The sequence below is a fragment of the Rissa tridactyla genome, chromosome 23, assembly GCF_028500815.1.
Source record: "Rissa tridactyla isolate bRisTri1 chromosome 23, bRisTri1.patW.cur.20221130, whole genome shotgun sequence".
Lineage (NCBI taxonomy): Eukaryota > Metazoa > Chordata > Aves > Charadriiformes > Laridae > Rissa > Rissa tridactyla.
The window spans coordinates 3,125,509-3,151,789 of record NC_071488.1 but is presented as its reverse complement, the minus strand read 5'-3'; the positions used below and the strand labels follow the sequence as shown (position 1 = coordinate 3,151,789).

The 26,281-nt window shown below is 66.5% G+C and overlaps 2 protein-coding genes across 3 annotated transcripts; one reads left to right on the top strand and one right to left on the bottom strand.

Moving 5' to 3' along the window:
* Window positions 1–2,767: 2,767 nt before the first annotated feature.
* HAPLN2 (hyaluronan and proteoglycan link protein 2) lies at window positions 2,768–5,403 on the top strand. Of its 2 annotated transcripts, none has more exons than XM_054182647.1 (6): window positions 2,768–3,063; window positions 3,299–3,412; window positions 3,682–4,032; window positions 4,255–4,371; window positions 4,488–4,673; window positions 4,799–5,403. In XM_054182647.1, exons 2-6 carry the CDS (start codon window positions 3,325–3,327, stop codon window positions 5,080–5,082), a joined length of 1,026 nt encoding a protein of 341 aa, XP_054038622.1. In that variant the 5' UTR covers window positions 2,768–3,063; window positions 3,299–3,324; the 3' UTR covers window positions 5,083–5,403. The 2 variants fall into 2 exon arrangements, with proteins under 2 accessions (XP_054038622.1, XP_054038624.1); XM_054182649.1 differs by having other exon boundaries at window positions 2,768–3,070.
* Window positions 5,404–6,549: 1,146 nt separating this feature from the next.
* Window positions 6,550–18,974, bottom strand: BCAN (brevican). The gene is made up of 13 exons (XM_054182646.1): window positions 18,886–18,974; window positions 18,367–18,759; window positions 16,757–16,931; window positions 16,522–16,649; window positions 14,844–15,137; window positions 12,348–12,545; window positions 11,724–12,176; window positions 9,540–9,647; window positions 9,177–9,335; window positions 7,753–7,835; window positions 7,160–7,304; window positions 6,748–6,930; window positions 6,550–6,653 (listed from the first exon to the last, which is right to left on the bottom strand). Exons 1-13 carry the CDS (start codon window positions 18,968–18,970, stop codon window positions 6,628–6,630), a joined length of 2,430 nt encoding a protein of 809 aa, XP_054038621.1. The 5' UTR covers window positions 18,971–18,974; the 3' UTR covers window positions 6,550–6,627.
* Between the last annotated feature and the right edge of the window lie 7,307 nt (window positions 18,975–26,281).

Here is a 26,281-nt window from a genome sequence, read left to right as displayed (position 1 = left end):
GTTGTGGGGGTGCCCAGGGCAGGCAGATCCCCCCCGAAACCGGGGAAACACGAGGAGAGACGCGTTGGGGCTGCAAACTCCGCCTGCCAGGGTGGCTGCCAGGTCCTGCCCTCGCCTCGCTGCTTCCCACGGGCGGAAGAGCCGGCCAGGAGCGGGATGGAGCTGCCAACGCGGAAGCACGCCTCGGCATCTGCTTCTGTCACACCAGGGCCACTGCGCCGGGGAAGCGCGCGGGGCTTTTGGTGCCAGCATCCATCTCGGCTGGGTGGCAGAGGGTCGGGGTGGGATTCGGGGTGAGGGGGGGAGCCGTGGTCGGGGGAACCCCCGAGGTTTCAGCCTTTCTGGAGATTTGGCAGGGGAGAAACGTGATGGTTTGGGGGGGATTGGCTCAGCCAGAGGAGGCGGAGGGGGGGGGGTCGCAGCAAAGCACGGTGGGACTGACCCGCTGCTGGGCTCTGGCAAAGCCTCATTCAACATCCCTGGTCAGCAGGAAAAATGGGGGTTCAGGGGGGCTTTGGTGAGGAATCGCAGACTGGCGGGGGCTGGAAGGGACCTCTGGAGGTCACCTCGTCCCACCCCCTGCCAGAGCAGGGTCACCCAGAGCAGGTCGCGCAGGGTCGCCCCCAGGAGGGTTCGGAATATCCCCAGAGCAGGAGACCCCACAGCCTCTCCGGGCAGCCTGTGCCAGGGCTCTGCCACCCTCAGAGTAATTTCCCCTGTCCCAGTTTGTGCCCGTTGCCCCTCGTCCTGTCCCCGGGCACCACTGGAAGGAGCCCGGCCCCATCCTCTCGCCCCCCGCCCTTTAGCTCTCGCTGAGCGTCGAGGAGATCCCCCCTCAGCCTGCTCTTCTCCAGCTGAACAGCCCCAGGGCTCCGGCCTTTCCCCAGCACGGAGATGCTCCAGTCCCTCATCATCCTCGCGGCCTCCGCTGGACTCTCTCCAGCAGTTCCCCGTCCTTCTGCAACTGGGGAGCCCAGCACTGGACCCAGCGCTGCAGCTGTGGCCTCCCCAGGGCAGAGCCGAGGGGGACGATGACCTCCCTCATCCTCTTTTTAACGCACCCCAGACCACCATTGGCCTTCCTGGCCATGAGGGCACGTCGCTGGCTCATGGGCAACTTGTTGCCCACCCGAGGCTACCTGTGGGGCTGCGTGAGGAGGAGGAGGAGAAGCCGAGTTGGGAAAAACAAGGACGAGGAGCGGAGCTGGAGGCTGCCGTGAGCACCCCGCGCCAGGAGAGGCGGCGGGGAGGATCCGGAGCGCGAGGGTTCCCTTTGCTTTTCTTTGGCTCCTTCTGCTTTTGCACCTCTGGAACGCACCGCGAGCGGGCACAAATCCCCCCAAAAAGGGAGAGGAAAAGAAAAGGAGCCGTGAAGTAAAACGCGGCGTGCGTTTGGGAAGTGACTCGGGTAATCCCTTTCCACGGCGGCGGGCCAAACGATGATCTCAGACGAGCAGCACCGGGCTGGGGTCGTGCCCCGACGCCAACGGGATGGGGAAGGGCAATGAGTCACTTTGGGAGGCCCCGGCGAGCTCCGGGCTGCGGTTTATGTGAGATCCGAAGGGTGTAGCTACCGCCTTGACTTGGGAAAAATGCGAGAAATGACTCAACTCCTTTGTGGTACCACGGAGCTGGGAAAAACCATCCTCTGGCCGAGGAGCCCCGGCGCTGCTGGGGGGGTGGGGGGGCAGTCGATCCGTTTTTGCAGCCATGGGGATGGGATGGAGGGAGAGCGGGGGCCCCCTCTGAACCCACAAAACACCGGCGGGGAGATGCGGGAGAGGGACGCGCGGTGCCGCCGTGGTGTAGCCGTTCTCCGCGCGGGGGGAGCAATGCTCCAGCCACCTTTTACTCGTTAAAATGAGCCAAAGCGCTGCCCTGTTTGGGCTGGGGGAGCCTCGGAGGCTTCCAGTCGGCCAAACTGGGGCAGGTAATTGCGTTAACCCCCACGTCCGAGCAGCCGCGTTCGAGCGGAGGGTGGGCTTGGGGGCAAGGGGGGCCGGCACGCGCCCTGGTGCCGCTTCCCCCCCAACCCCCCCCGGGGAGGTTTGTTTTCTGTGCCACGGCGAAGCCGGGATCACTGTGTCCTTTGGTGGCAGGGGACAGACGCCGCTTGTCTTGTGTTTCCTTGGAGAGGAGCTTCCTCCACCCCTGAAGATGGACCCCGGGGGGGTGGAGGCGGGGGTAGGGGCCGGGGTTGTGGGGGGGGGGGGGAGAGAAGATAAGGGAGCCCAGAACACAGCCCCATTGTGTGACCTTGTTTTGCTCCCGGCAGTGTCCCGGCCCCAAGGTGATGATGGGGAAGCCTCTCCAATGGCTTTCGGCAGGGCGGGATAACGCCGGAGGGATGCACGAGGGGCAGGACCCTCCGGGTACAACCCGGAGGAACCCCAAAGGATGGGAGCAGCACCCCGCCGCCGGAGACTTGAAGGAGGGGGGGCATAAAATTAACCATTGCCCTGCTGTCTGAGGGGGCAGAGGGCACCGTCCCGGCACCGTGGGTCGATGCCGAGGGGCGGCTTTGCCGGCCCGAGGGGCTGCCGGGGCCCTGTGCCGCGCTGGCGTTTTCCCCGAGCTCCCCGACGCCGCGGCCTGCAAATAAAAGGATGTTTGTTCGCTGGGCGCGCTGTGTTTTGCCGAGCAGAACAATAAAGAGAAAGACCCTCACAATGGGAAATTGTGCTTCCTCCTCCCCGTGCGTTCCTCGGGGAGGTGTTGTGGGGGGGGGGGGCGGAAAAAAAGAGAAGAAAGCGGGAAGAGACGGCGACAGGGCAGGGAGCGAGGGCACAGCCGGCGCTCGCCGCTCCCACACACCATGGGAGCGGATGCCAAGGGACCGCGGGCCCACGGGGGTGTGGGGACACTGCCGGCCCCGGGACGGTGACAGAGCAGCATCATCCCCGTGTCCCCTCTTCCCGGCAGCGCCGCGAAGCAGGTTTGACTTTTCCGGAGCCCTCAGCCCCGCCATGGGGCGGCTGTGACGGAGACGGGACGCGGCGGGCGCCGGGACAGGACCGGCATTGGATGGGAACGGTGGCTCCCCAAAGGACGCGGCTGGGGACGGTAAGGGGTGCGGGGACACCGGGGAGGGGGGGGGGCACATTGTTGGCTCCGTGTCCTGCCAAGGGACGTCCCCTTCGCACAGTAAACGTCGGTGAACCCTCAACAGAGCTGGGCCATCCATTGGCCCCATGGCATCCCACGCAGCAAGCACTGCAGATGTCCCCTGCCATGTCCCCACCGAAGCCGGGGTACGTCCCACTTCATGTCCTTGACCCCTGCGGTCCGCCCCCCCCAGGCACCATCCTGCCCCCAGCTCTAAGGATGCACCGGCTTCTCCTGCTTGGCTCCCTCTGGCTCTTGGTGGCACCTCCGGCATCGAGCATCTTCCAGCGGCCGACGGGGAGCCCGGGTAGGGAGCAGGGCCCTGGCGGGGGGGGGACGGGATGCTGCGCTTGGGGTCGGGGCTGGAAGAGGGAGGTGACGCTGGGGGGGGTCCAGCCAGGGCAAAGGCTGAGCTGGGAACCCCGGGGGTTGCAGGAGAAGGGAAAGGCACCGGGATGGGTGACGGAAACCAGGCTGGAGACACTGATGAGAGTCGAGGGCCTTTGGGGGAGGCGTTGAAGGGGTGGTGGGGCCACGGCAAGTGCTCCGCGGTGAGGCGGCTGGGCTGTGCCGCAGCCCCCCCCCACCTGCAGTACCTGCTGGAGCCCCTCCACGCCGCGGTGCACACGCAGCGGGGTGCCACGGCCACCCTGCCCTGCGTCCTGCGCGCCCTGCCCCGCAACTACCGAGTGAAGTGGAGCAAGGTGGAGCCAGCCAATTACCGGGAGAGCATCATCATCATCACCAACGGGCTCTACCACAAGAACTACGGGCCCCTGAGCCCGCGGGTGCGCCTGCGGCACAGCCACCGCTACGACGCCTCGCTCACCATCACCGACGTGGCTCTGGAGGACGAGGGACGCTACCGCTGCCAGCTCGTCAACGGGCTGGAGGACGAGAGCGTCTCGCTCACGCTGCACCTGGAAGGTGAGGCTGGGCTCCCTCCTGCCGCAGCCCCCCCCCGGGGACGTGGGGGACAGCGGAGAGGGGACCCTGGACTGGGCTGGGGGTCCATGGCTGTGTGCCTCCAACCCTCGTGTCCCCTCTTTCAATGCCCCAGCTTTATCTTTAGCATGGAATCCCCAGGTGCCAAAGCTTCCTTGGGGAGAGCATCTCCTTCACCCTCCGTCCCTGTCCCTGTCCCCCCAGGCGTCGTCTTCCCCTACCAGCCCAGCAACGGGCGCTACAAATTCAACTACCACGAAGCCAAGCGAGCCTGCGAGCAGCAGGACTCCCGCCTGGCCACCTACCAGCAGCTCTACAAAGGTGAAACATCCTATAAAAAAAAAAAAAAAACAAACCCCTCTCGTCCGCCCCAAAACGCACCTCGTCGGTGGCGGGAGGAGGGAAGTGCCAGTGCTGAGCCACCTCTTGCCCCGCAGCCTGGACGGAGGGTCTGGACTGGTGCAATGCTGGCTGGATCCTTGATGGGACCGTCCACTACCCCATCATCAACTCGCGGGAGCCGTGCGGTGGCCGCCTCCTCCTGCCGGGTGTCCGGACCTACGGGGCCAGGGACAAGCAGAAGGACCGTTTCGACGCTTTCTGCTTCACCTCTGCTCTTCAAGGTAGTGTTGGCGTCCCCTGACCCTCCCACGGTGGCACCGAACCCCTGTGCCCACCAGGGCTGGGGCTGTTCCCAGGTTGCCATCCATGGTGGCCGCTCACCCGCCGTGTCCCCATTCGTCCCCAGGCCAGGTCTACTTTGTCCGGGGCCACCTGAACTTCAAGGAGGCCGGCCAAGCCTGCCGCAACCACGGGGCCGCCATCGCCAAAGTGGGGCAGCTCTACTCCGCCTGGAAGTTTTCCCAGCTGGATCGCTGCGACGGGGGGTGGCTGGCGGATGGCAGCGTGCGGTACCCCATCACCACCCCCCGCGAGCGCTGCGGGGGGTTGCCGGACCCCGGCGTCCGCAGCTTCGGCTTCCCCAGCAAGGAACTACGGACCTACGGCACCTACTGCTTCGCCGGGAAGTAGGAAACGCCGGGAGGAGAGGTGGGCCGAGCGGAGGGGACGGCGGTGGGACGCCGGCCCTCGTCAGCTGGGTGGAGAGCTTGAGGCAGGGTACAAGGTGGGGGTGTCTCCCGGTGATTTCGGGTGGTCCGTGCATCCTCCGATGGAGCGGTAGAGCTGGGTTCGGATGCTGGGTGCATCCTCCGTTGGAGCTGCTCCCCACACCCCAGCCTGCTGTGGGGCTGGTGGGGTGTTTGGGGACTCACTGGAGAAGCCAGACCCATTGCTGGGCCAGGAAGGGGGGTCTAATCCAGCCCCCCCCAGCACAGACTCCCCATTCCCTGACCCCGGTGCATCCCTCACCGCATCCTCGCTCCCCGCAGCCAGGAGGACTCTGGCTGGCGCAGGCGCCGGAGGGCTGGGCATTAACGAGCGCGACTAATGGAGTTTCGCCTTCTCAATTAATAAAGCGACGGTAAAGCTGCGCGGCAAAGCCAAGCTCTCTCCTGGCCTCTGCCCCCCGGGACCGTCCAGCCTCTCGACGAGTTAAATTTGACAAAGATTTTCCATGCGGGGGGCCCCCCCCGGCCCCGGACGCCCCGTCCTGGGGGTTATCAGTGTCCCTGGCACCGCACGCCGGGGGTTTCTGAGTTTTCCTGTTTGACGCGGCCAGGGAGAGCGATAAAAAGCGCCGGAGCTGGCACGGCGCGGGGGAAACACAGCGTGGGGAGATGCCAGCACCCCCCGGCCCCTGCCACGTGCCCCCCAGGTCCCGTGTGTCCCAGCATCCCAGTCCCAGCCCTGACCCGTCCCCGGGATGTGGGGGCACTTCAGGCCCTTCCTCCCTGTTTCTGTTGTCCCTGGGGACGTCGCTGTGTCCAGGCTGTGCCGGGGGCTCTCCGGCTCCACGGCGCTGGTGGGGGCCGCCACGGATCCCATTTTGGGGCTGTGCAGCCCTGCCTTTCCCACCCCTGTGCCGGGGATGCCCCAGTGACCGGGCCACCGCTCCGCGCCATCCCTTTACAGGTTTTAATACCCGCAGAAGCACAGAGGGGACATTTGGGTGACACGTACCCACCCCGAGCCTGTGTCAGCGGCTCCTGCCTTTCCTGGGGAGTGCAAAACCCCCCCTGCACCCCAGGACCCCCTGCACCCCCTTGCTTGTCCCCGTGTTGCCCCCCCCCCACCAGGGTGTCACAGGATGAGGACTCTTGGGCCAGAGGTGGGAGAAAGCGGCTGAAGGTGACGTTGGCGCATCAATGCCATCACCTGCCCACAGTGTGTGTCCCATCCGTCCCCCCCCCCCCGATTTCAACTCTATTGCGAGTCCAGGAACAAAACACCCCCCCACACACCCCCACCCGTACCACATTTCGGGTCGTTGTCAGTTCCTTTCGAGGGGATCTTTAGTTATTAGGATTTCTTTGTACAGATATAAAACAAAAGAGGCGGCAGACGCCCAACGGTGAGGTTTTGTGCCATGCCGGGGGGGTCTGCGCTGGCATCCCGATGCCGTCCCCATCCACGCTGGCTCCAGGGCCCCGGGGAGGTGGTGGCTTCTGTCCTCGCTCAGTCGTCGGGGGGTTGAGCCAGGCCTGGGGTTGGGGGGGACGACACAAGAAGCCCCAGGTGAAGGGGGAGCCCCGGAGGCGGATGCTGGGGGGGAGCCGGGGGGAGCCCCGCGCTCACCGGGGCGGCAGGCCAGCTGGGGGGGTTCCCACGTCCCGTCTTCCCGGCACCGGATGACGGGGGAGCGGCGCTGGACGAAGCCGCGGTGGCACTGGTACCGCGCGATGGAGCCGATCTCGTAGCGCTGCTTTGGTTTGCCGAAGGCGCGGGCGTTGCTGACGGCGGGGGGAGGCCCGCACTGCACTGTTGGGGGGGGGGGGGCAAGGGGTCATTGCCCCCCTCAAACCGTAGTAAACCGCCCCCCCCCCTCCCTCAAACCCCAAACAAGGGTCCCGCGCACAGGACCCATTCCCTCACTGCGGGGACGGTGGGGACCCCCCGCTTTGGGGTGGCGGAGGGGGTGCAGCCCCGGCCCCTCTGCCCGGGGCAGGGATGGGGGGGGGGGGGGGGGAAGGGGGGGGGCACGGCTTACCCAGCCCCATTTTGCAGGTGTAGGAGAGGTGGTAGTTGCAGGGGACGTCGCTCCACTGGCCCCCGTCGTGCCACACGATGACCACGCAGTTCTCCCCGGAGAGGAAATAGCTGTCGGGCTGCCCGGGGTGCCAGTTCTCGTAGAGCTGGGGGGGACGACACACGGAGGGGGGGACACGGACAGGCGGGAGGGGGTGCATGGGGCACCCCGGCACACCCTTTAAGAGGCAGGGGGGGACTCAAACCCATCTGCAGCCTCCTGGCTGTGCCACCCCCCCACACCCCCGTCACAGGGTTGAGGTGCCGTCTCCGTGCCCCTTGGCATGGCCTTGGGACCCCAAATCCCGGGGGGGGGTGGGGTGGGGGGGGTGTCTGCCTCACCCATGGCACCCCGGAGGATGCTCAGCCCGGCAAGCGGCTACTGGGGGGCAGGGGGGGACGGACTTCAAAGCCTGGTCCCAGGGTCGGACCCATCCCTCGGGCACGTTCCCAAGTGATGGAGAAGGATGAGGAGGTGCCTGGCTGTGGGGAGGGGGGGTGGGGGGGTGTCTTCTCCTGGGGGGAGGGCACAGGGGGGCTGGTGGCCCGACTTACCAAGGGGCTCCCGTCGGACCACTGGAAATCCCCCTCGATGGTCCGGTCGTTCAAGCCGATCCACTGGTACTCCCTGTACTGGTCTGGGGCGGGGGGGTGCAGAGAGGGGGTGTTTTGGGGGGGGAGAGCACCCCCAAACCCCCCCCCCCCCCAGCACCCTCTGTCAGGATGGGGCTCAAGGGAGCTGGAGGCTGAATTTGGGGAGATTTGGGGTCTGGGGGCGAGTGGGTGGGAAAAGCCCAGCCCTGAAGCAGGGGTGGGGGGAGGTTTGGGCTTTGGGGACAAGGAGAATCCCGAAGGGGACACAGAGGGACCTTCCCCCCCCAAGCCTTGAACCCACCCCCCCCACCACCACCACCACCCGGGGGAGCGGCGGGACGGGACTGGCCGGGAGAGGGCGGCAGATCCCTGTGTCCCCTCGGTCCTGCCTGTCCCTGCCTGTCCCTGACGGTCCCTGCCTGTCCCTGCCTATCCCTGCCTGTCCCTGACGGTCCCTGCCTGCCCCTGCCTGTCCCTGCTGGTCCTGGACTGTCCCTGACTATCCCTACTTGTCCCTGCCTGTCCCTGCAGGTCTCTGCCAGTCCCTGCCTATCCCTGCCTATCCCTGCCTGTCCTTTTCTGGTCCAGCCGGTCCCTGCCTGTCCCTGCCTGTCCCCTCGGTCCAGCCCTATCCCTGCCTGTCCCTGCCTGCCCTTTTCTGGTCCAGCCGGTCCCTGCCTGTCCCCGCAGGTCCTTGTCTGTCCCTGCCAGTCCCTGCCTGTCCCTGCCTGTCCCTGCAGGTCCCTGCCAGTCCCTGCCTGTCCCTGCCTGCCCTTTTCTGGTCCGGCCGGTCCCTGCAGGTCCCTGCCAGGTCTCTCCCTGTCCCTTCCTCCTTCAACCCTCATCCCTCCAGGCCTCCTCGCTCTCCGTCCCATCCTGGCTGCTGTTGTCCTCTGCCTCCCCGCGCTCCCGCCGTCTCCCCCCATGTCTTTCAGGCAGGTTATTGCTTCGCCTTCAAATTTACTTGCACGTGGCCAACCCTCTACTGGCCTGTCCGCACGGCACGCGTGTATCCGTCTGCTCCCATGGCTATCCGTGTCTCTCTCCATCTTCTCTTGTGCCCATCCATGTATCTACCTGTCTGTTCATCCATCCATCCCTCCCTCCCTCCCTCCATCAGATCCTGCTGTCTGTCGCACTTCCCCTCTCTCTTACTAGCCAAGTGGCTAGCGAGCATCCAGCCACACTCTGGTCCATCCACCGTATCGTCTGTTCCCTTTATTCTTTATTTCCTTTGCCTTCCCTCGGCTGCTTTTTGGCTTCAGGTTTAAAATGCGAAGGTTTAAATCCCGGCGCTGAGGGATGCTGAGGGTCCCGTGGACAGAGATGCAGGGCCGGGGGGCGGGGGGACGGAATGCAGCGGGGTCCGGAGCGGCACCACGTACCGTTGATGAAGTCCTGCTCTTCGGGGGTCAGGATGGTGGCCAGGTGGCCCCCGTAATGCCTGCACTGGGTCTCGGCGTCCTCCCAGCTCCTCCGGGTGGAGAAATGCTTGTAGCAGGCCCCGTGGAAGCTGTCCCAGCCCGGGCTGCACGTCTCCAGCGCTGAACCGCGGTGGGGAGCGAGGGGTGGGGGGGACAGGAGAGGGTCAGGGTGATGGAGCCCAGCTCACCAACAAGCGAGAAAAAAAAAAAACCACCCAAAATCTGATTTCCCCGTGTTTACGTCTCCTGGGCCGCTGGTTCAGCAGCCGAGGGTGCTCCACGGGGACCAGCCGCCGTGGCCGCGGTGGCACCTGGGGCACTCACGTCGTTCGCAGGTGCTGCCTCCGTAGCCGGGCAGGCACAGGCAGGCCAGGTGGGCGCCGTCCTCCGCGCAGGTCCCTCCATTCAGGCAGGGGTTGGGGACGCAGCCACCTGCAAGGCACACGCAGCCTTCGTCACCACGGGACCTCGTTAGCGCCCAGCAGCGTTAAAGCAGTGAGCGCCCTACGGCAATCAGGTCCCTCATCTGGGCACTGTGGGCACCGAGCCTGGGCCAGGGGAAGGATTCGGGCGCACGGCGACGTGCCCGGAGCCATCCCGTCTGCCCTCAGTTCATGGGAAACTCCCGGTTGAGCCGCCCCGGCCGAGAACTGGCCGGGTTCGGGGCTTTGGCCACCCCCCAGGGCACGGGGGACGTGAGCTGGATGCTCTCGTCCTCCCCCTCGGTGGGCTCGCTGCCGTGCCAGCCCCTGGCCTGCTCCCACCGCCCGGGGGATGGCTCCGGCTGTCCCCTGCAACGACGCGGCCAACGCGCCTCGGGACGGGACGCGCAAAGGGATAAAGCCTTCGGCACGTCCTCAGCCTGGCGGCGAGGTGAGCCTCGCGCCTGTCCCCCTCTTGTCACCTTCAGCCTGGCCGTCCCCATGTCCCCGACCGGCTCGTTACGGTCATTAAGGCGCCTGGAGCACATCGTGTGCTCCCAGCCCCGGTTCCAGAGGGTGATGAAGGGCTGCCGCCGGCGCCGCCGGAGCGGAGACTCAAAGCCCTTGACACCCTCCAGCCTGACGATGCCCATTTAATGGTCCTTGGCTCGGTGGAGCCCTGCCGAGGACGATGCCGCCGCCCTTGCCCGTCCCCAGACGCCGTCACCTCACACAAGGCGCCAGTGGCTCGCTCGGGACACCCGGCTCATCCGAGCAGATGGAGGCACGGAGCGGGATGAGCTATTTAGGGCCCTAACGCCGCCCAGCCGGCTCCCCCCGAGCCGCAATCCTTGCCAGGGCAAAGGCACCCGCCACCGAGCATCCTCCGTGCCACGGGACTTGGGGGGCGGGGGGGGGGCACCCCGCATGGTCCCCTCCCTTGCAGGGCTGCGGGAGAGCAGACGGGGGAGGGGGTCGGTGGCATCGGAGCTGGGAGCACCCCGAGGGGGTCGGAGGGTGGGTCTGGGTGGGTGACACCCACCCGCGGCGGTTCATGCACTCACTGCTCACCCATCTCGGCCCTCATGGCGGGGGGGAGGGGAATCTATGCTCCCCGGGGGGGGGGGACTGCAGCGATTTCGGGGTGCTTGGCCATGGATGGGTGCTCTCGGCGGGGCTCTGCACCCCAGGACCCATCGGTGCCCCCCGTGGCTGCAGGGCAGGAAGCCCCCCCCGCCCTTGCTCACACCTTGTCCCTCCGCCCGGGGCAGCGAGGGGTGATCCGGTCCCGGGGGGCGGGGGGGGGGGTGCCGCAGGGAGGGTGCGAAGCGGCCATACCCCACCGCCCCACCTCGCACGGGGTCCCGTCCACCCCCACTTCCCCGGGGACTCGGGGGAACGGGGCGGGGTGGGGGGAGCCGGGGGATTAGTTCGTCAGTGTGGGGGGGGGCGCGCGGGTGGTGAGCGAGGCAGCAGGCGCAAGGACGAAGGGAAGAGCAAGCCCGGGTGCTTGTTCTAGAAAGCTTTTAATTCCCTTTATTAGTACCACTGTTAGTCAGAGTAGGGTTGGGGGGAGGAGGGGGGGGGGGGGGGCGGCCTTCTTTTGATTTTTTTCTTTTCTTTTCTTTTTTTTTTTTTTTTTTTTTTTTTTCCTCTTTTCATGGAAACGGTCATTAAAACACTTCACAGAAGTAGAAGAGATTTAAGTGCATGCGGAGCTCGGACCAATTTGTTTGACAAATATGTGCTTCTCCGGACCTGTAAACCTTCCCTTACCCAGCTGAGGAGGAGAGAGAGAGAGAGGAGAGACGGACGGACGGACGGACAGAGGGAAGCACAGCGTGAAGGAAAGGTGTTGGCTTTCTCTAGTGGCGGAGAGCAGCCAGGAGAGCTGCCCCGAGGGCGAGGGTGGCACGGCGGGGACCCCCGGCCGAGCGGGAGCCCGCCCCGACGCTGGCCCTCTCGGTGGGGAGGGCGGGCAGGGGGGCGGCCGTGCTGGGGGTCGCGTCCCCCAGCGGAGTCCCCACCGGCACCACCCCGGAGCTGCCGGTACGGGGAGAGGTGAGGCCATCCCTGCGGGTCCCACCTGGTTCTCCGGGAATGGCTGCAAGGAAACCCTCCACGGTTGCAACGGAGGGAGCGGGTGGCTCTTCCTCCTCCTCCTCTTCCTCCTCTTCCGAAGAAGCGGCAGGCATCCCGCGGTCACTGCCCGGGGGTCTCGGCGCAGCATCCTCGTGTCCCACCGCTGGCATGCTGCTGCTGCCGCCGGGCACTTCCACGTGCCACGGTGTGACCGCCGTCGCCTCTGCCGCGGGGACGGTGCTTCCGCCCCCGGGGACCGCGGGCGAGGGCAGCCACGGGGCCCCCGACTGCTCCTCTCCCTCCTCCTGCGGCTGCGGGGGTGCGGGGGGCAGCGGGGACACCCCGGGGCTTTCGGCCACGTCTCCCGAGAGCTCGGCATCTTCAGCAGTGGGGACGGGGGTCCTCGCCCCACCGGGCTGGTGGCCACGGCGGGGGGTCCCGCCGGGCTCTCGGCTATCTGTCGAGGCGGCAGAAGTGGCACCGGTCGGCGACGTCACCCGGTGCCCCGGTGCCCCAGGGCTGGCAGTGTGGGCTGGCCGCCCCATGGCGTCCCACGGGCGATCGGGGCGGCAGGTGGGGGCAGCGGGGCTGGGCGGCCGGGGAAACCCCTCGGGGTGCTCCGTGTCACCTGCTGCGGCCCCCGCCGGAGACGGGGCACCGGTGGGTCCCTCTGCGCCCGCCCGCGGGGCCCCGGAGAGCGTCTGGGCGCCGACGGCTCCATCCGGCTCCATGGGCTGGCCGGGGTCGCGGCCTCCGCCCGGGCTCTCCGCCGACGCGCTGGCCGTGTCCCTGCCCGGCGCTGCTCCCTCCTCCTCCTCCTCCTCCTCTGCAAAGGGCAAGGCAGAATGGCAGTGAGACACCGGCGCCGGGAGCCAGCCAGACCGCAGGGCCGCGGGCACCGGCATCGCTGCGGATCCTGCCCGTGGGGCGACGCCGCCATGAAGGTGCCCAGGGAGACGGAGACGGCCCTGAGCCCATGTGTCGTTGTCCCCTCCGAAGCGTCGCGGCAGCCCGAGCTCTGGCTCGGCCACTGCACAGGCTTCCCTGCAGCGGGGGCCACGCTCAGCCCCTCACCGCTGCGCCTGGGCTCCTCTCCCTGCTCCAACTCTTCGTGCCGCTAAATCGCGGTCCGGCACTGACCCTGCATGCTGGACCCCGGCCGAGGAGGGGACAGACGGATGTCCCCGCGCCGGTGGCTTGTGTGGAGCCCTACGCCAAGACCCCGGTGCCGTGGCCATGGGCGCTCCCTCCATGGGAGGGCTGGGGATGGCTGGGGCCAGGCGGCCACCCACGGGTGCCTCCGACCTCTCCTTGCCATCCTGGCGCCTCCATCCCTGCAGCTTCTCTCCTGCACCCCAGCCCTGGCATCGCCGTGGCGGCTGCTCGACCTGCCCGTGTCCCCAGCTCCCCAACTGTCCCTGTTCCCCCCCATCCTCCTCCGCGGGGCACGGGCTCCCCGCTTTCGCACCACAGCTAAGGGGGACGCCTGCCTCGGGGACGGCCGGGGCCGTGGGAAAAGGGGTGGCAGAGGCCAGGTGACCTGAGGACACGGAGGTATCTAGCGGGGGGTGCCGGGTCCCTGGCCCCGGTGCGTCTTCGGGGGACGGGCTCGGCTTTTCCAGCTCAGCGTCCTTAAAGAAAGGGACGGCGTATATAGCCCCTCGCGACTCAATCTCCACTTGCGCTTTGGGCAGCTGCAGCTCCTCCAGCTTTTCTGCCACTGTAACAATCTCCTGGAAGCCCTCGGGCTCTCTGGCTCGGTATTTTCCTGCAGCCTCAGGGAAAGAGTTTGTCCCTTCTGTGGGCAGAAAGAAAGTGGGATATTACTGCCCCGTCCTGGCCCGGCGGCAGGCAGAGATGCCCTCGCCCCGGCGCGGGGCTGGAGCCTTGGGGACAGCCTGGCACCCCGGTGGGGACCTCGACCTCCACGGCTCGTGGCTTCGGCAGGCAATGCCAAATTTTCCACTCGCAGCGTTTTTCTGCTCATCCCTGCGCTTCCCGACAGCGGGTCTCCCCGCTTCTCCCCCTCCAGTGAACCCTAAACCTGGACGCACCCCGGGCGGGGGTCCTTCTCCGTTCCCCCATCCCCACCCCGGGGAGCGCAGACACGTGTGGGGAGTTAGTGGGTTACAGGGGTCGCGGATTCATGGGACGGGTCCGTCCTGCCTAACCCACAGCTTTCCCTGATGATAGATGGGGAAACTGAGGCACGGAGATGCCCGGCATCCGGTTGATCCAGGAGACAGTGTCCCCGTCACGAGCCCCCGTGGTCCCGGGGGGATGCACCGAGTTGAGGGACCGGGAAGGAGGAGCGGAGGGGAGGCTCTTCCTCCCTCCGTTATCCCTGCCAGCCTCCATCCTCGCTCGTCCTCCCCTGGCTTATCGCCCACGTCGGCCGGCACACGGGCCAGCCGGCAACCAGCGCCGCCGCCCGCGGCTCCCGTTTCCTATTCACCGCTGCGATATTCCCTAAAAACCAGCCTTGCCGCCTGCAGGGACCCGGCGATGCCCCCCTGCCCTGGGGGATGAACCATCCGTGCCCCCGCGGGTCATGCAGACCAACGACGCCACGCAGAACATCCCTGGTCTATCGCGATACAGCACCGAGGACGTGCAGGGCGGCCCTAGTCTGTCACGACAGATCGGCATGCACTAGTGAGGCCATGCAGAGCGCCCCTCCTCTGTCATGAAGTAGCGGCATGCAGTATCGTGACCGTGCAGGTTATCCCGCCCCCTATCGCGACATACCGGCATGCAACACGGAGACCATGCGAAGCACCCCTACCTCCCCCCCACACACACACCCCCCCACGGCACGGCGGAGACGTGGTACAACACCGCCCCTTGGCTCTATCGCGATAGCGCGGGGAACAGGCAGGGATCCCGATGCCATGCCGCCCCTGCGGGAGCGGGCACACCCCCCCACGCCCCCCCCCCGCCCCCGGTACTTCCCGGAGCTTTCCCCGAAACCTCAACGCTGCCCGGGAGCACCCGCCGGGCCGAGGGGGGGGGGGTGCCCTTTTTCGAGGCGGGGAGGGGTGGGGGTGGGGGGGTGAGGGGGGTGGGTGCCCTTTTTTTTTTTTTTTTTCAATTTTTTTTTTTTTATTTTTTTTATTTTTATTACCTCGAAAGCAATAAGCATCGTATCTGCTCTGGGCGTCGGGGAATCCCGTCTGGTTGCGGAAGAGGAAGATGGTTTTGACGCCCGGCAGGGCCCCCCCGCAGCGTTCCCGGGGGGTGACGATGGGGTACCGGACGCTGCCGTCCGCCAGCCAACCGGGGCTGCAGGCGTCCAGCCCCCCGCTCCACGCCGCGTACAGCTGCCCCGGCCTCGCCAGCTCGGCTCCCAACGCCCGGCACCGCACCGCCGCCTCCTCCAGCGTGAATTTCTCTGGGGACGACTCCAAAAAGATCTCCCCTGCGAAGAGAGGAAGGAGACGGAGGCGGGGGCAGGGGGCGGGGGGGGGGAAATATCAGCGCCGGGGCAGGGGGGGGTTCGCCTCCTCTTTGTGCCCCCCTCCTCCCAGGAGATGGTGTGGGGATGGGGACCTCCGGCGTGGTCCTCGCCGTGGGGGGGGGACGGGGGGGGCTGGAGGGGACCTGCTGCCTCCCTGCCCTGGCTCCTGTGCCGTGCGGGATTCCTGCCCTCGGAAACGGGAGCTGAGACTTTAAGGCATAGAATCGCGGAATGGTTTTGGGGGGGAAGGGACTGTAAAAAAAACCATCCCGTCCCACCCCCCCCCCCGCCCTGGGCAGGGACACCTCCCACCAGCCCAGGTGGCTCCAAGCCCCGTCCAACCTGGCCTTGAACCCCTCCAGGGATGGGGCAGCCACAGCTTCTCTGGGCAACCTGGCCCAGGGGCTCAGCGCCCTCGGAAGAAGGAATTTCTTCCCCACATCTCATCTCAATCTCCCCTCTTTTGGTTTCAACCCATTCCCAACGTCCCGTGGCTGCCCTCCCTGCTCCAGAGTCCCTCCCCAGCTTTCCCGGAGCCCCTTTTAGGTCCAGGCTTTCTGCACGTCCTGCAGAAAATGGGCTCCAGGCAGAGAAAAAAACCATAGCCCAGGTTGCTCTGAGCCCCGTCCAACCTGGCATCCATAAAAGCGGGGCAGAGGAGCAAGTCCGTGCCCTGCGCAGGCGCAAGTCCACGTAGGGGACATTTTTAAGGGACCCGCAAGCCCAGGGGACGCCGCGGTGGGGCTTCGTGCCGAGAAGGGCTGGGGTGGGGGGGGTGGGGGGTCCCCCGCGACCGCACGCTCTCCCCGTCCCGGCGCGTCGCGCCCCGCGCACCAGCATCCTGCGCCGCATCCCTGCCGCCCGCCCGGCAACCCCCCAGCCAGCCCCACGGCAGCCGCAGCCCCCCCACCGGGGCCCAAAGGGCATCCCCGGCCACCTCCACACCCCAGGCCGAGCGGGACGTCCCCGAGCCGTGGGACGAGGAGCACCCCAGCACATGCGAAGCCCGGCGTGAGCATCCCCAAAGCCCAAAACACCACGGCGTGCCGACACCCCAGGGTAGATCACTCCCGGCATCCCCCAGCCCTGAGGCCAGGGATGGGCACCGGGGGGGGCCGCGGGGGAGCCCCGCACCCCGCAAAAACCAAACCAGAGACGTTTTGGGGAGCAGCACAGCGAGTCCCCGCGTTCGCCTGCACCTGAGCGCCCAAAGCTTTGCAGAGCAGAGGTTTCCGAGCGGCTTTTTCACGGAGCGGGGGGGGGTTTAAATGGGTTACGGGGGCGAGTTAGCGTGGCCACAGAAGCTGGGGGGGTCGTAGGACAGGGCTGGTGGCACTGCAGGCACCTGGGAGGTCCTCGGCGTAGCAGTACACATCGTACATGTCCCCCGGGTCCACCACGCCGTAGTTCCTCACGCCGGGGAAGCCGTTCATGTCTCCGTAACAGGCCTCGCGGGGCGTGTGGATGGGGTACCTGGGGGGGGGTGGAGAGGAGAGGGGAGGGCTGGCGGCTCGCCGGGGTGGGGGGTGGTTGGAGGTGGGGGGCGGGGGTAGCGATATGGGGGTGCCGGCGATGCCCACCTGACGGTCTGGTCAGCGATCCAGCCGGCGTCGCACTGCTCGTAGCCGCCCAGGTACGCGGCGTAGAGCTGCTCGGGGGTGGCGATGCGGGCGCCGATCCTGGCACAAGCTTCCCGCGCCTCGGCGAAGGTGTAGGCGTAGCGCATGGAACCCTCCCGGTAGTGAAACACCACCCCTGCGGGACGGGGAGGGGGGTAAGGGGGGTGGGACGCGGGCACGGGCAAGGGGCTTCACGGCAGCCCCCCCCCGCATGGGTGCATCTGCACCTGGGTGCCCCTTTGGGCAGCCCCCACCCACACGAGTGGATCTTTGCCGTAGCCCCCCCACCCCTATGGGCATATCTCCGCCCGGGTGCGCACTTCCAGCAGCCCCCCCCCCCCCATACCCATACGGGTGCATCTGCAGCCAGGTGCCCCTTTGCAGCAGCCCCCCCCACGCACATGAGTGGATCTTTGCAGCAGCCCCCCCACCCATACGGGTGCATCTCCACCTGGGTGCCCCTTTCCAGTAGCCCCCCCACCCATATGGGTACATCTGCACCTGGGTGCCCTTTTTCAGCAGCCCCCCCCACCCGTACAGGTACATCTTTGCAGCAGCCCCCCCACCCATAAGGGTGCATCTGAACCAGGGCGCCCCTTTGGGCAGCCCCCCACCCGTAAGGGTGCATCGTTGCAGCAGCCCCCCCACCCATATGGGTGTGTCTGCACCTGGGTGCACCTTTCCAGCAGCCCCCCCACCCATAAGGATGCATCTGAACCCAGGTGCCCCCCCCCCCCCCCCCCATACAGGTACATCTTTCCAACAGCCCCCCCACCCCATATGGGGTGCATCTGAACCCGGGTCCTCCTTTCGGCAGCCCCCCACCCATAAGGGTGCATCTTTGCAGCAGCCCCCCCACCCATACAGGTACCTCTGCACCCATATGCGCCCCCTTGGGCAGCCCCCACCCATATGGGTCCACCTGCACCTGGGTGCACCTTTCCAGCAGCCCCCCTCCCACATAGGCGCATCTCCACTTGGGGGCAGCCCCCCCCCACCCATACGGGCACATCTCCACCCAGGTGCACCTTTCCAGCGGCCCCCCACCCATAAGGGTGCATCTGCACCTGGGTGCCCCTTTCCAGCAGCCCCCCAACCCGTAGGGTGCATCTTTGCAGCAGCCCCCCCACCCATACGGGGTGCAACTCCAGCCAGGTGCCCCTTTCCAGCAGCCCCCCCACCCCACAAGGTGCATCTTTCCAGCAGCCCCCCCACCCATACGGGGTGCATCTGAACCCGGGTGCCCCTTTGGGCAGCCCCCCACCCATACTGGCATATCTCCACCCAGGTGCACCTTTCCGGCGGCCCCCCACCCATAAGAGTGCATCTTTGCAGCAGCCCCCCCGCCCATACGGGTGTGTCTCCAGCCGGCTGCCCCTTTCCAGCAGCCCCCCACCCATATGGGGTGCATCTGAACCTGGGTACCCCTTTGGGCAGCCCCCCACCCATAAGGGTGGGTGCAGGAGGGGGTTTGCTGAGCCAGGAGAAGGCACCTGGGGTGGGTGGACCTCCGCAAACCTCCCCTCCCTGCCTCCAAGACCCGAATCCCACCGCTCCCCAGCGGGAGGTACCTTTGACTTTGAGGTGGAGGATGTCGTGGCCGTCCTCGATGCCGTGCTGCACGTCGCAGCGGTAGATGCCCGAGTCGTTGGGCCGCAGCTCGGTGAGCAGCAGCGAGGCGTTGGTGTAGCGCCGGTGGAAGATGGGCAGGGAGGCGCGGAGGCGATAGTCCTCGCTCACCTTCACCCTGTCCCCCCGGGCTACCAAGATTTCCACCTCCTTGCCCTCAGAGATGAAGGTCCACTTGACGCGGGGGGTCCCCAGCACGGCCCGGCGGCCGGCCGTGCCGGCGGTGGGCTGGGGGCCGAGGTAGGTGATGAGGCAGGGGATGGTGATGTCGCCCGCCAGCACGGCGTCCAGGGCTGGGTGGCGTGGGATGGAGACCTGCAGGGCCTTGAGGTCCTCTGGGTGGGAGAAGAGAGGAGCCGTGAGCGGGACCCGCGTGGGGTGTCCCCCCCGCCCCCCAACCCCTGCCCCAGCCCCCCGCTGCAGGGCATCCACGGCGGATGCGGGCGATGATGCCGAGTTACCTGTGCCATCTCCGGGGCCAAACACCTCCGGGACCACCGTGGGGGCAAACGCCCAGAGCAGCAGCAGCCGGAGGGCTGAGGCCATCCTCTGCCCTGCGAAGAGGGAGGAAAAACCACCAGCCGCGCTTAAAATCCAGAGGGGCATCAAAAATAGCCCTTCCCCGCAGGAGGGGGAGAGGCCGGGGAGACACCCCCGTGTGCGCAGGGGTGGGGTGGCGCATCGGGGCGCAGACGGAGAGGGCGGCACTGGCACGGCTGTGGGGTAACCGGGACCCTTGGGTGGCGCAGAGGAGCGGGAAGAGAAGGAAACGTGCCCTGGATAGCGGGAGGAAGGAGAAAGCACCGGCAACCGGGACTATCAGCTGGACGCCACTGGGTCCCATCCAGCCCCCCCCTACCCTTCCCGGGAATCCGGGTCCCCCTGGGGACATGGGAGCCCAGCGTGGCCCCGGCGGCATGGAAAGTCTGAGCCCAAACGCTGGCCCCGGCGGGGAGGGAGGCGATGGCAGGGCCGGGGGGGGGGCGAAACCTCAGACCGAGGAGGCTTTCGTGGCTGGGGGTGGGCAGGGATAGAGGCGTCGAGGGCGGGCGAGAAGGGCACGTGCGTGGCGCCGTTGCTGCCCCCCACCCCCCCCGGCCCATCGCGGCGTGCAGGCGTGAGGCCGCGCACACGCGTGTGCGTGCGCTCGTGCACGTGTGGGGGTTGAGGTCAGCGAGGCGGCGGGGAGTAGTGGGACACACACACACACACACACACACACACACACGACACAAAGCGGGGGGGCGGAGGGGGAGGGAAGGAGCAGGAGGGCTTCTCTTTGCCATGCAGCTCACGCCGGAGGTTCCCCGCGCGCGGGCTGGGAAAACCGGGGCCGAGCAAAGCGGCCATTATGTCCCAGGCCTCTCTCAGGGCTGCCTGGCACAAAGGGCTCTCCTCGGCGGGCTGGGGGCCGGCGCTGAAAGGAGAGCCCAGTGGCTAGCACTGCCCCCCCCTCCCCACCACCACCACTACCCTGGGGGGACCCGCTGGGGACGCCGGGCATGTCGCGGAGGGGCTCCGGTTGCCCACAGGGCCATCCGGAGAGGAGGATGGGGATGCAGGGAGATGTCCCTGCACGGTGCAAGGGGGCACAGCCCCGATAACCCCTCACCCCTCTGCAGAGGTTGGGGGTTTCCTCACAACCCCCCCTCCCCGTACCGGGGATGCACCGCACGGTTCCCTGAGGATGCAGCAGGACGGGAGCACGGCGACCCTGAGACTCGGAGCAGCTTTGGAATTGATGAGCTCTTTGCGCTGCATTGATTTCGGCGGCCACGGGAGTGGATTTGGCACCTCCGCGGCGCGCTCTGGGCCAGGACGCTGGCTGCCGGGGCCAAGCTGCCAGGAGGCTGTCCCCGTCGCCCCCATCCCCCTCGCGAACGGTGCTCCCTGAGTTTACCCGTGGGACCAATGTGCCAGGGAGAGGGTGTGATTACAGGCCCTGGCACCACGCACCGTGGATGGACAGCCCCTAGAACCACACACCATGGACATACAGCCCCTGGCACCATGCACCATGGATGGACAGCCCCTGGCACCATGTACCATGGACGTACAACCTCTAGAACCACGCATCATGGACACAGAGCCGCACACCATGGAGATACATCCCTAGCACCATGCACCATGGACGTACAGCCCCTGGCACCATGCACCATGGAGATACAGGCCCTGGTACCATGCACCATGGAGATACAGCCCCTGGCACCATGCACCATGGAGATACAGGCCTTGGCATCATGCACCATGGACTTAGAGCCCCTAGAACTACACGCCATGGATGTACAGCCCCTAGAACCACGCACCATGGATGCACAGCCCCTGGCACCATGGATGTACAGCCCCTAGCACCATATACCATGGACGTACAGCCCCTGGCACCATGCACCATGCATGCACAGCCCCTACAACCACACACCATGGATGTAGAGCCACCTACCATGCAGATACAGCCCCTGGCACCAAGCACCATGGACGTACAGCCCCTGTAACCATGTACTGTGGACCTACAGCCCCTGGCACCACGCACCATGGATGCACAGCCCCTACAACCACACACCATGGACATACAGCCCCTGGCACCAAGCACCACGGAGATACAGCCCCTGACACCGTGCACCATGCATGCACAGCCCCTAGCACCATGCGCCATGGATGCACAGCCCCTACAGCCACACACCATGGACGTAGAGCCACCTGCCATGCAGATACAATGCCTGGCATCAAGCACCATGGATGTACAGCCCCTGGCACCATGTACCATGGACCTACAGCCCCTGGCACCATGGATGCACAGCCCCTAGTACCATGCACTTTGGACACAGAGCCACACACCATGGAGGTACAGCCCCTGGCACCATGGATGTGCAGCCTCCGGGACCATATACCATGGACATACAGCCCCTACTACCAGGCACCATGGATCTACAGCCCCTAGAACCACACACCACGGACACAGAGCCACACGCCATGGATGTACAGCCCTAGCACCATGCAGCATGGACATAACAGCCCCTGGCACCATGGATGCACAGCCCCTGGCACCATGCACTGTGGACCTACAGCCCCCAGCACCACACACCATGGACATACAGCCCCTGGCACCATGCAGCATGGATGTACAGCCCCTGGCACCACGCACCGTGGACGTACAGTCTCTGGCACCATGGAGATACAGGCCCTGGCACCAAGCACTGTGGACCTACAGCCCCTGGCACTACACACCATGGATGAACAGCCCCTGGCACCATGCACCATGGATGCACAGCCCCTGGCACCAAGCACTGTGGACGTACAGCCCCCAGCACCACACACCATGGATGTACAGCCTCTGGCACCACAGATGCACAGCCCCTGGCACCAAGCACTCTGGACCTACAGCCCCTGGCACTATGCACCATGGATGAACAGCCCCTGGCACCAAGCACTGTGGACCTACAGCCCCTGGCACCATGCACCATGGATGTACAGCCCCTGGCACCATGGATGTACAGCCCCTGGCACCAAGCACTGTGGACCTACAGCTCCCAGCACCACACACCATGGATGTACAGCCCCTGGCACCATGCACCATGGATGCACAGCCCCTGGCACCAAGCACTGTGGACCTACAGCCCCCAGCACCACACACCATGGACATACAGCCCCTGGCACCACGCACCATGGATGTACAGCCCCTGGCACCATGGATGCACAGCCCCTGGCACCAAGCACTGTGGACCTACAGCCCCTGGCACCATGCACCGTGGATGTACAGCCCCTGGCACCATGGATGTACAGCCCCTGGCACCACGCACCATGGATGTACAGCCCCTGGCACCATGGATGCACAGCCCCTGGCACCAAGCACTGTGGACCTACAGCCCCTGGCACCATGCACCGTGGATGCACAGCCCCTGGCACCACGCAGCATGGACGTTGACCATCACATGCAGACCACGCACCCCCCCCACCCCACCCCACCCCACCCCACCCCACCCCCGCTCCCCAGCAGCAACCAGAGCCCAGTCGCCCAGGACCCGGCCGGCGGTGCCAACCCTGAGCCAGGGGCTCTCTCTGCTCCGGCCGCATCATTTGGATTCAGCCCCACGGCTCCGGAGCGGGGGACAAAACCCTCCTGCGCGGCGGCCGTGGCCGGGGTCCAGCTCGGGGGCTGGCTGCCGTGTCGTCCCCCCCCCCGCCCGGCCAAGCGAGGAAGGCTTTTGTCGCGGGCGCCTTTTCTTCCCGTTCCCAAGGCGCCGCGGTGGCGTGAGCCGCGGCCGGCGGCAGCCGCCAAGCCCCGGGGAGGAAATTCGAGCGATAAAACTCCGCGGGAACGGGGCAAACTGGGGTGAGCGGCTCCTGCTCCCCTCCCGTGCCCCCCCCCCCCCCCCTCCGCTCCCCTCCCGGCCTGGGACCAGTGTGCCAGCACTGGGAATGGGACACGGAGAGGGCCAAACCCAGTTTCACCCTGCCTGTGGGTGATGCTCTGAGGTCCTGGAGTCCCGTGACGGCAAGAGGCTCTCAGACGTCATGTTTGGGCTTTGGGGTTGGATTTTTGGGGCTTTTCTTTGATTTTTTTTTTTTTTATTTTTTTTTTTTCTCCTATTTGCCACAAACGGAAAAATCTTCAGCCCACACATCAGGAGGGGAAAGCTGGGAGCAGGGCTAGGGGACGGTGGCCAAAAAGCTCGGAGAGGGGGAAAAGGTGGTGGCTCGTGGGGCTCGATCGTCTCCAAAACCTCGGAGGTGCCGGGGACGGACCGTGACAGGGACACGCACACGGCGGGGCCGGGTCACCTCCATTTCCGTGGGAAACCAGGTGGAAAATGGAGCTGAAGTCTATTTTTGGGCCGGGAGCGATGATTCTTTCTCCCCTGAGCTCGGCCCCGCTTTCGGAGGCGGCTCCTCCAACCCGGGGCTGCGGCGCCTGGTCCAGGGCGATGCTGGAAGGCGGGGGGGGACACACACACACACAGCCGGGGGCCCGATCCCTTCCCATCTCCGGAGAGGGGCTTTCTCCTCCAAGGGTCCCCTTGTCCCCTCCATGTGACGGTCCCTCATCCCGGCTTACAAGGTGCCCTGCCAGCCCGCAGCGAGCCCGGGGAGGGGGGGGACGACGACGAGGGAGCAGTGCGGGGTGGGGGGGGGGGGGCGGGGGGGGCCAGGCAGCGGAGCGGTGGCTTTCCAGGGATGCTCAGCTGCAGAATGAGTCAGCAGCCACGGGCAGAGGCTGGCCCCGCTCCAGGCACAAGCGGACAACCCCGTCCCCACTGGCAAAGGACTTCGGACACCCCGGCCAGCCGGACGCACCCATGTCCCCATCCACGCACGGCACGCACGTGGCTGTCCCTGTATCCGTGTGTCCCGTCCCATCCCGTCCCCCCCCACACCCACCCCCCCGCCCCACCTCCTTCCCTGCGTCCAGGATCCATCCCCATCCCGGGGGTACAGCCGTGCCCGGAGGGGTCCCCGGAGCGGGGCAGGGCCGGGGGACACGGTGGGTCCCCTGGGATGGCGGGGGGGGATGCAGCGGGAAGCGCCCGGCAGCCTCTTGGCACCAGCTGCTGGCAGAGCTTAAAAGTCCGGAAGCAGGTGGGGACAACGGGGGGGTCCCTGCGGCTGCCAGAACACCCCCCCCAACACAGCAGGGAAAAAGGGGCTCCTTGTTGCAGGGCTGGGATTGCCGCGATGTGTCGTCCCCCCCCCACAGCAGGGGGTCCAGGGGAGCCCGGGGGTGTCCCTGGGGAGACAGAGTCCCGCAGGGAGGGGTGGGGGTGGCAGCAGACCCCTTGGGGACCCCCCCCAGGGACCAGGGGTGAGCGTGTCGCACGCGGGCGCGAAGGTTTGCACCCCCATCCCAACCTTTCCCAGTGGGGAAACTGAGGCACGGGGTGGGGCAGAAGTGTGGAGGATGGGGCGGGGTGTGTGTGGGGGGGTGTCCCAGATTTCGGCACCGCTGCTCAGGTGGGACCCGCTAAACCGGGGCTCCCCAGCCCCTCTGCACACACACACACATCCCCCCCCGCCCCCAGCGGACTGGCAGCTCCTCGCTCCCAGCACAAGATCCCAGCGCCCCGAGGAAAGATCCGAGCTCCCAGTTTCCCCCGTCTAAACCCATCCCATGAAAAACAGCCCTTAAAGCATCCAGCTGCTGCGGTTTTCCCACCCCCCCAGCAGCTGGAAAAGGGTCCGGGCTGGGGCAGAGGGAGCTTTTCCCACCCCTCCAGCAGCCGAAAGGAAGAGCAACAGGTTCTGGGTTGGGACGGGACAAGTCGGTGATGGGAAAGGAGGCGGCCGCGGCCAAAAGCGGTCCTCGGGGTGGGGGGAGTATCCTCAAGGGCAGCCCCCTAGTCCCGGGGACAAAATGGTCTAGCTGGGGCGGGGGGGAAGGGGTTTGCAGCAAATTACCCCAGCCCGGGGCACCCTACAGGGGACTTGGGGTTCAAGCTGGGGCTGCTCGGTGGGGAAAAGCCTTGAAAAGCCCCCCCAAATTATTCTGTTTTCCCCCGGCCTGTCCCCGCACTGGGACACTGTCAGAGCCGAGAGAGCGGGGGGAGGACGGGGAGATCCGGCAGTGCCCCACAGACACCCCCCACCCTGGGCTCTGCCCCAGCCCCTCCGCGACCCTGAAACCCTCCCCACGGAGCGCAGCGGGGGCAGGAGAGGGGGGAGCCGGACCCCGGGCTCTCTGTGCGAGCCCCTGCCCAGCTCCGTGCCTCAGTTTCCCTTCCTACTGCTACCCTGACTGCAGCCTCCTTGGGGCAAGGACCCGTCCAGAGCCTCCGCAGGACGGACGGGGAGCCCCCCCCTCCCGTGACGGGACACCGCAGCCCCTCCGGCAGCTCTCCCAAAATGAGGGTTCCGTGGGAGCGGCTGCTGAAACAGCCCCAAAAATCCCCCTTTTCCCCAAAGCCTTCGAGGCCGGCGGGGCAGGGAGACGGGCTGGGCTCCAGACTGCGGCGGCCGGGCAGCACCAAAGTCCTTTTTTCCATCCAACTTCGCAAGAAACACCCCCCACCCCCCACACACTTCGGTCCCCGCTCTGCCTCCAGGGCTGCAGAGCCAGCGCCGGTACAAGCTGATCCATCCAAAAAAAAAAAAAAAAAAAAATACTTGCGGCGCGATGCTGTGCTCCCGGGGGAGGGGGGGGGGTGTCGGTGACAAGGACAAACCTCCCCGAAGCGGGACATTTTGGGGGGAGGGGGGGGACGACCAGCAGCTTCCAGCATCCTCCGCTGCAGGGCAGGAGGATGCCCTGTGGTTTCCCCCCCGACCCCATCCCTGCATCCCGCGGGGAAAACCGTGGGCACCCCCACGCCGGCTCAGCTCCCCGCTTTACTTTCCGCCGGCGCGGAGGTGAAACGAGCTCTTGCCGTGAAATAGCGCAGTACGGCGGCTTGACCCCGGGCCGAGCCCGACGCTTTCCCCCGCCTCTCACCTTGCTCGGCGGCGGCCCCTCGGTGGTCCTTCTTTGCGGCCGGGGGGAGTCCCTTTCCCCGGGCCCCCGGTGTGGGGCTGAGCTGCGGCTCCTGGGGGGCAGCGCAGGCAGCGGCCGGCAGCAGGTTGGCAGGACGGCTGGGAACCAGCTCCGCCAGGCATAAGTGCAGGCAGCGAGAAAAGAGGAGTCTTCTGTGTGTGTGTCCGTGTCCTCGGCTCCTTTTTTTTTTTTTTTTCTTCCTTTCCCTTCCCCTTTCCCTCCTCCTTTTATATTTATTCCTTCCCCTAATTAAGGAGGGGAGGGGGGGGGGAGGAAAAAAAAAAAAAATTATTACCGTGTTGGCAAGGCGCTTCGTCCCTCCCCTTCCCTCCCTCCTGGCAGCTGGCAAACCCAGCACGGGATGCCGAGCGCAGGGAGAGGAGGATGCTCGACTTGGA

What these genes read in the sequence shown, in the direction of transcription:
- BCAN (XM_054182646.1), bottom strand. Translation starts at nt 18,970, where the DNA reads ATGGCCTCAGCCCTCCGGCTGCTGCTGCTCTGGGCGTTTGCCCCCACG. An exon ending in CGATGCTTATTGCTTTCGAG is followed by an intron (nt 12,546 to 14,843) that starts GTAATAAAAATA and finishes TGCCCTTTGCAG; the next exon opens with AGGAGGAGGAGGAGGAGGAG. An exon ending in CCAGCTGGCCTGCCGCCCCG is followed by an intron (nt 6,654 to 6,747) that starts GTGAGCGCGGGG and finishes CCCCAACCCCAG; the next exon opens with GCCTGGCTCAACCCCCCGAC.
- HAPLN2 (XM_054182649.1), top strand. Translation starts at nt 3,025, where the DNA reads ATGGGAACGGTGGCTCCCCAAAGGACGCGGCTGGGGACGGTAAGGG. An exon ending in GCGGCTGGGGACGGTAAGGG is followed by an intron (nt 3,071 to 3,298) that starts GTGCGGGGACAC and finishes CGCCCCCCCCAG; the next exon opens with GCACCATCCTGCCCCCAGCT. An exon ending in GCTCACGCTGCACCTGGAAG is followed by an intron (nt 4,033 to 4,254) that starts GTGAGGCTGGGC and finishes CTGTCCCCCCAG; the next exon opens with GCGTCGTCTTCCCCTACCAG.